Consider the following 7303-nt stretch of genomic DNA (forward strand, 5'->3'; position numbering starts at 1 on the left):
AGCTCAGATTATGTATACATCTCAATTTCGAAAAATTGACCCTTATGACTGGTTTTGTGGTCCAGGGTCACATATAATTATATGTATTTTATAATAATTTTTAAAGATTTTAAATATTCATACAATTTATTTACAACATACATCCTTTTGCTAAATATGTTAAATTAAATTTTATTATATATTTATTTTAATAAGTTACAAATATAGAATCTATTAATATATTAAATAAAATACATATAAAACATAATATATAATATATTCAGTTAAATTAAGTTCTTTGATGTCTTGTCTGTAGGGCTGCAAGTCAAACCCGGTCACCCGACTCTACCGGAGCACGGGATTGGATCAAACATGGGTATACAGGAAGACACACTCTTTAAAGACAGACACGTGACTCATTAAGAGCTGTGGTGATGTAACGCTGTCTCTCTCTCTGTGTCAGATAAACCAGGCATCACGGGCAGCCAGGAGAATCATATTCTGGTGATCGTGGTGATTGTCTCTGTTGGTGTGTTCACCATCATCGCTGTGGTCGTGGGGGCCGTCCTGTGCACGCGCCGCTCCAACTCCCACCAGAAAAAGTGTGTTCTTCACTCTTCAGTCTTCTTTTAAGCTCACGTACACATGTGTATTAAAACAATAAGCAACGGGACATTTGCTTTTTAGGCCTGACATGACACAGCGTGCCTAAAACTGTGGTACAATCACTGCAGCATACTACAACATGAATGAACAGATATTTAAAACTCTAGAAAAAGACTTAGATTTTGTAATCTCACTTAATGCTGCATAACTGCAGTTAATTTCTCAAAATGCTTGATTATTGTCATTGTCACAGACCCCCCCCCTCAAAAAGTACAGAAACTTTGTATTTTAATATTTTAATGTATATATAAAATACAGACTATTTAAATTTTAAATATAGTAAAATGCGGGACTTCAATATTATGTTAATATTTATATAACTATATAGTTAAATGTCTATTTTTAGTATTTTATATTTATAATTTTAATTAGGTAAAATCTAAATTAATTCAATCAATCATACTTAATTGAAACAAAGCAATTTTTGTGCTTTTTTTATATCATGCCTATCTCTAAATAAATTATACTATACTATACTATACTCTCTACTATAAATTTGAATTATAGTAATATATATATTGAGTAACATTTATAATGTATTTACTGTCAGAGTGCCAACACTATCAAACTACCTAACCAAACTTCAGACTACTGACACACTCGTATTCTTGTTTCAGATAGATTTGATATTCGTTTCATGATTTTAAAATAATATATAAAAATTATAAAATATGTATAATTTTATGTAATTCGAATATATTGATTATAATGCAAAGTATATGATATTTGTAAAATATAATAAAAAATAAAGCATTTATTAATATTCAAGTAATAAAAAAAAGATAAATTAATTAAACATTCTATATTTTAGGAAACGTGCGGCCTGTAAGTCCAGCACCGGCTCCCACAAGTACAAGAGCTCATCTAAAGACCTGAAACCTCCTGATCTGTGGATCCATCATGAGCGTGTGGAGCTCAAGCCCATGGACAAATCACCCGAGCCCAACCCGGTCATGACAGAGACGCCCATCCCGCGGATCACCCAGGACCCGGCCGCTGAGCCCAGCCATCGGAGACGGGGTGAGAGCAGAGTGTCTAAACCTAACCCAGCATCCAGGACCGAGTCTGTCTCATAAACGCCTTTCTGCATGTGTGCAGGTCATGAGGGGGAGGAGAGCGTGTCCACTTTGGCCGGTCGGAGGGGAGTGAGACCGAAAATTATGATGCCGTTTGACTCTCAGCCTTCCCAGCGTAAGTTCACAACGAAAAAGCAAGCAAAAATGGCACGTCATTGATTGTCCCATGCCATCTCAGCCTGTCCTGTGCTTTTCACGTTGTGCTGAGTGAAGCGCAGTGCTCGTCTTGTGTCATAGCAGCAAACTAAATCCAAACCTAGTGAGCTTCCATCTTAATGCCAATGCTGTGATTAAAAAATAGGCAGCAGTGTCATGTTGTTTTTTAAAGTGCCCCTATTATGGATTTTTGAAAATGACCTTTCATGCAGTGTGTAACATCTCTAAGTGAATGAAAACATCCTGCAAAGTTTTAAATCTGAAAGTGCACCGTGTATAAAGTCATTGTCTCTCAAAAGAAAGAGTCGACTCTGAATCAATGAAACGAGTCGTTTTTAAAACGAAACCCAAGCCGTTTCATGTTGACATCAACATGAAACATTAGCATATTGCCCGCCCACTTGTTGCGCATGCAGACCCGGGAAAACTTTGTCTGAATGAAAATGCAAATTCATTCTTTGCCACTAGGTGCTGCTTTTGGAGCGGTAATAATAGTGGTTTCCCCGGTAACGCTGTACACAAAGCAGCACTGCTTTATCAGGCGTTACAGGCATGATCCAATCGGACCAATCACAGCAAATTAGCGTCACGCAAAGGAGGGGTTTGGAAAAATGAATCGTTAAGCGAATCGTTTGGGAGTCGTTGTTGAGCAAATAAGGTAAAAATAAATGCACATTATAAGACAATGTAAGTGTTTTTTGACCTTGCATGCATGTCAACCTGTTGTTGGGGACTCCCAAAACCAAAATATGAACCTTTCATAACCCATAGTAGGGACACTTTAAGACGGCATATATTTGCATATTGCATATATCCTTCCTAGTCAAAGCAGCCTCATAATACATTCAGATCCGTTTAAAACGGTGGACGATTTTAGAAAAATTATTATAAGTCTAATGCATTCAATCTAACAGTTCAGTCTAATTTTACTAAATATTTGCATTTGTTTTGTATTTATTATGTTTCATACAGTATCATAGAGCAACATACTGAGAATGTTTTTTAATTTTATTTATATTCTATGTCCTATTTTATATGTGCATATAGATAATTATCGTTAAAACGGTAACAAAATAAAATATTTACCTAAATAAATTTTGCAAATAAAATTTATAAATATAAAAAATATATTATATAAAATGTATTAAAATTATATAACATTTAATAATTTCATATAAAAATATAAATAAATTGAAATACTTTTGTATTATTATTTATACACTATTGAAACCACTGAAAGCTTAAATCAATCATTTAACCTTTTTTTATTCATTATAGTTATTCATTACCAACTGTTATTTTATTTTGGATTTATTGTTTTGTTTTCAGAACTATGATTTGAATGTAGTAAAATCAAAACTATTTATTTATGTGATGCACACAGTTGCTGCCAATGTAGAGCGTTCCAAATCACATACTTAAGGCGTTGCGTATCATCTACAATGCTGCCTAAGTAGGGATGCTGTCTATGCAGGCAGAATACAGCAAAATAGCTCACTAAGTTTGGGAACAGATGTGTTGTGCTGTGTTGTCGTGGTAACCTCACTATGTGTGTGTGTGTGTGTGTGTGTGTGTGTCTCAGCTGTGATTAGCGCTCACCCCATCCATTCCCTCGATCATCTTCATCACCATCATCATCACTATCACCTCCCGCCGCATGGCTACCTTCATCACCAGATCGGCCTGAGAGCGCCTGCCACCCCTAGCACATTCTCAGACAGGCCTCCGTCTGCAGGTGAGAGCGCAGGGATGCTGTCAGACGCTATTTATCATGCGCTATTTACATGGTTCTCCAGGGTACTTCAAAGGATACACATTAAATAAACATATTACTCAGGTTCTTTGGACATGGTACCATGGTTACTGTGAGTAATGTATCTACTTTAGAGAGCTTTGAGAATAGTTATGATCTTAAAATATTAAAAAGGGTGATTCAGTCTGAGCTGCAACTGAGCTGCAGTTCTTGATCTGAGCTGCAACAGAAATCCTATCACAAGTTTTAACCCATCAACTACCATAGGGTCATGTAAATGTAGTAAAATAATATTAAGGTACTATATATTCAAGTGCTGGATAAACAAGTACATCTAAGTTGCTTCAGCCAAGTAATTTTTCATCTTGAAATTTTACTAGCAATATAACATTTATTCTCACAGTAACTTAAGATTTTACACTAAATAACATTTTTAGATGTTTTGATTATGTTAACAATTTAGAGATATTATAAATTTGTGTATCATATAAAGTATTATGAAGACGTCTGAATGAACCTACCGCTAACATGAAGTGACAAATAACAGTTAACTAACATTAGAGTTTATAAATGTAGCAAACAAATGTATTGCCCATTGTTATGTAATGTTAATTAACACACTATATTGCCAAAAGTATTGGGACACCCACTTCTAATAAACAGGTTTGACTATTTTAGTAATTTTCATGAGTACAAATCTTAACGTTAAAGCATAAAATTATATTTTAGGGAATCGTGTGCTTCTAATTTTATAGCAACAGTTTGGACAGGACCCTTTTCTATTCTAACATGACAATGGCTCTGTGCATAAGGCAAGGTTCAAAAAGAAATTATTGATTCAGTCAGTGTGGAAGAACTTTACTGGTCCCAGCTGAACACCTCTGGTGTGAATTAAAATGCAGACCTTGAGCTAAAAACTCATCACCAAACACCAATGACATGTACATATGGGTACAGTCATTTTAGACACTTCCAAAACTGTTGCAACAGAGATGGAAATACAATTTTTAAATACATGAATTATGTTTCCATCTTTGTTGCCACAGTTTTGGAAGTGCCTTTTTCTGTTCTGAAGAAAAGGGTGTCCCAATACTTTTGTCCATATAGTGTGTGTACAAGTCATTGGTGTTTGGTGATGAGTTTTTGGCTAATGTGTACATATATATATATATATATATATATATACACACACACACATTAGAGCTGTGAATCTTTGGGTAAACAGTGAATCACAATTCATAAGGATTCGATTCGATTCGAGAACGATTTTTGCAAATTCAGAACGATTCGATACGATTCACATTTAAATTCGAGCAATTCGATTAATGATTCGATTCTGCATTCTTTAAGTGCATTCACAGGATAATTTAAATGCTTCCCCTAAATTCTTTAAATGCTTGGTCAGGGGGCAAATTACACAGCAGCCTCTATGGGGTCAGAGAGTGAGAGCAAAAAAACACTTTTGTCCATTGTTAGATGTTAGTTTAATGATGCTATGGCATGACATATGGCATATGTAGAAATTTACCCTAGTAAAAATTTTAAATTGCTTACATTTATTTTAAATTGATCTATTAACCTATTTACTGCACTGCTCGAGACTTACTGATATAAAAATTCTAATTAAACTTTATTTGGAGTACTACTTGTGCGCAATGCGCATTACTTAATATTAAGCCTAAAATGTGTTTTTAATGTCACTAATGATGAGGATTGTATGATCTTTGAATAATAAATGTCTTTAAATGCAAGATATTTAAAGTGTACGTTACCTTAAGTATACTTGCAATAGTTCCACATTAGCATAATCAAATATTCTTCAGGTTATCTTTAGTTGGATTTCATCACTACTTCCAATTTAGCACACTTTATACCAGTTTAGTAAAAGTATAATTGCAGGGTATTTGTATTAAGTTCATAGATATGTAAGTTTATTTGTAGTATACTTGGCATTAAATCAATCATTTTATTTCAGATACATTTTAGTATATTTCTTTTTCACTAGGGTATAGCCAAGGTTATAAATAAAGGCTTTAAAAGTATTATTTCATGTTAACTACTGTGTAGCATACTGTGAATGTAGGCTATAGCGTAACATTTGATGTCACACCTTTGCCTGATGAGTTTCTTCATCTTATTTTCATGAAATAAAATGCTACAGTATTTAACCTTTCCTTCGGTGAATGATGATTCTGAAAGAAAATGTGCCCGATGTCTTTTTGCTATAATAACGAACGCAACTTTCAAGCATTTGATTGACAGATAAACCTCGCGCTCTTATTTCAAGATTGTTGTTAATGCTGTGGTTATTTTAACAGTTTCCTTCACACATTCCATTTAACAACATTAAGTTAAAAGGCATTTATCATTCAATGGAACTGTGCGTATGCTTTTAGACACTTACATTGTTTTGGCTCCGTCCATGCAATAACTGATCAGGCAGTCAATCAGAACTACTGTACTCTAGCAGTACAGTCCACGAGTACTAAGGAGGGATCACACATTGGCTGGTCAAAAACCAGTCAGCGAGAGCTACGAACGGAGCGCGAGCGCAATCCTGTGACGTGTGAAGTAGATGTGAGGACACAAACAACGCTGTTCAAGGTCCCCATTCATTTGTGCTTGTGGTAATTTAATATGTGTATATTTTAAATCATTGAATCGCTATAGAAATCGCGATTCATTCGATTCTTAGCATTTTAAATCGATTATTGGCAGAAATAAACGATTCACAATTCAAAAATCCACGTTTCAAGATCGATGCATCGATGATCGAGAAAACGAGCGAATCGTTACACCCCTAATATACATATAAAATTGTATCTCAAAAAAAAAACTTGTGTATATAATATATTAATTTCCGTGTTTTCTGTGTATGTGTGTAGAATCTGTGAGGAATCAGCCCCCTGCACCTGGACCTCCGGTTGCCCCCAGTCAGCCCAGCACTACAGCTGAACTGCAGAAGACAGAGGCGGTGATCAAAGAGGAAGAGCCGCCGAGCATAAACCCACCGACGGCCCACGTTCGGCCCACACACCCGCTCAAGAGCTTCGCTGTGCCAGCCGTCACCGTTTCCGCTCATAACCCGCCCACCTATGAGACCGCATTACCCAGCACCCCTCTGCTGGCACAGCCAGGTCTGTTTTCAAAGCACCACTGTGGTTGATAGTTTCACATGTTGTGGAGCTCATAGCATGTTCGTCTGTGTTTCAGTGCCAGGCGTGAAGATGGCGTCTATCGGGACACTAAATCGAGTTCGAGCTCCGATGGCAGTAACAGTCCCCAGTGCACCTGACCAATCAGAAACCAGCAAGATGCTGGACACGGTGAGTCACTTCCTGTAATGTAGAGGTGGACCGCACTGGCTCACTGTATTTCAGTAAATGCTTCATCATGAAAACATCTCATCTTCTTATCATGAAAACATTCACATCAGTGCTATTTTAGTATTATTTATATGCTATTATAGTTTATAAACATATTTTAAATTAGCTTTTATTTTTTGTATTTTCAGTTTTTGATTTTAATTGCAGGTTCTTTTTTGTAATTTCATTTGTATTTTTTTCCCCGGTTTTTTTTATGTATTACTAATTTGGTTGATTTATTTTTATTTCAGTTTTAGCTTTAGTAAAGTTTTTTCCAGTATATATATATATATATATATATATATTTA

At 35.4% G+C, this 7303-nt stretch overlaps 1 protein-coding gene across 1 annotated transcript in view; it reads left to right on the forward strand.

The window, feature by feature from the left end:
* Nucleotides 1-7303, forward strand: part of neo1b (neogenin 1b) — a 160674-nt gene that overhangs the window by 150499 nt on the left and 2872 nt on the right. The window contains exons 22-28 of the mRNA XM_016461140.1: nucleotides 296-355; nucleotides 443-581; nucleotides 1457-1665; nucleotides 1744-1836; nucleotides 3460-3612; nucleotides 6516-6767; nucleotides 6844-6956. Coding sequence (XP_016316626.1) covers nucleotides 296-355; nucleotides 443-581; nucleotides 1457-1665; nucleotides 1744-1836; nucleotides 3460-3612; nucleotides 6516-6767; nucleotides 6844-6956 — 1019 coding nt within the window. The remainder of the gene's footprint in view (nucleotides 1-295; nucleotides 356-442; nucleotides 582-1456; nucleotides 1666-1743; nucleotides 1837-3459; nucleotides 3613-6515; nucleotides 6768-6843; nucleotides 6957-7303) is intronic.

The sequence above is a fragment of the Sinocyclocheilus anshuiensis genome, unplaced genomic scaffold, assembly GCF_001515605.1.
Source record: "Sinocyclocheilus anshuiensis isolate Anshui unplaced genomic scaffold, SAMN03320099.WGS_v1.1 scaffold324, whole genome shotgun sequence".
NCBI lineage: Eukaryota > Metazoa > Chordata > Actinopteri > Cypriniformes > Cyprinidae > Sinocyclocheilus > Sinocyclocheilus anshuiensis.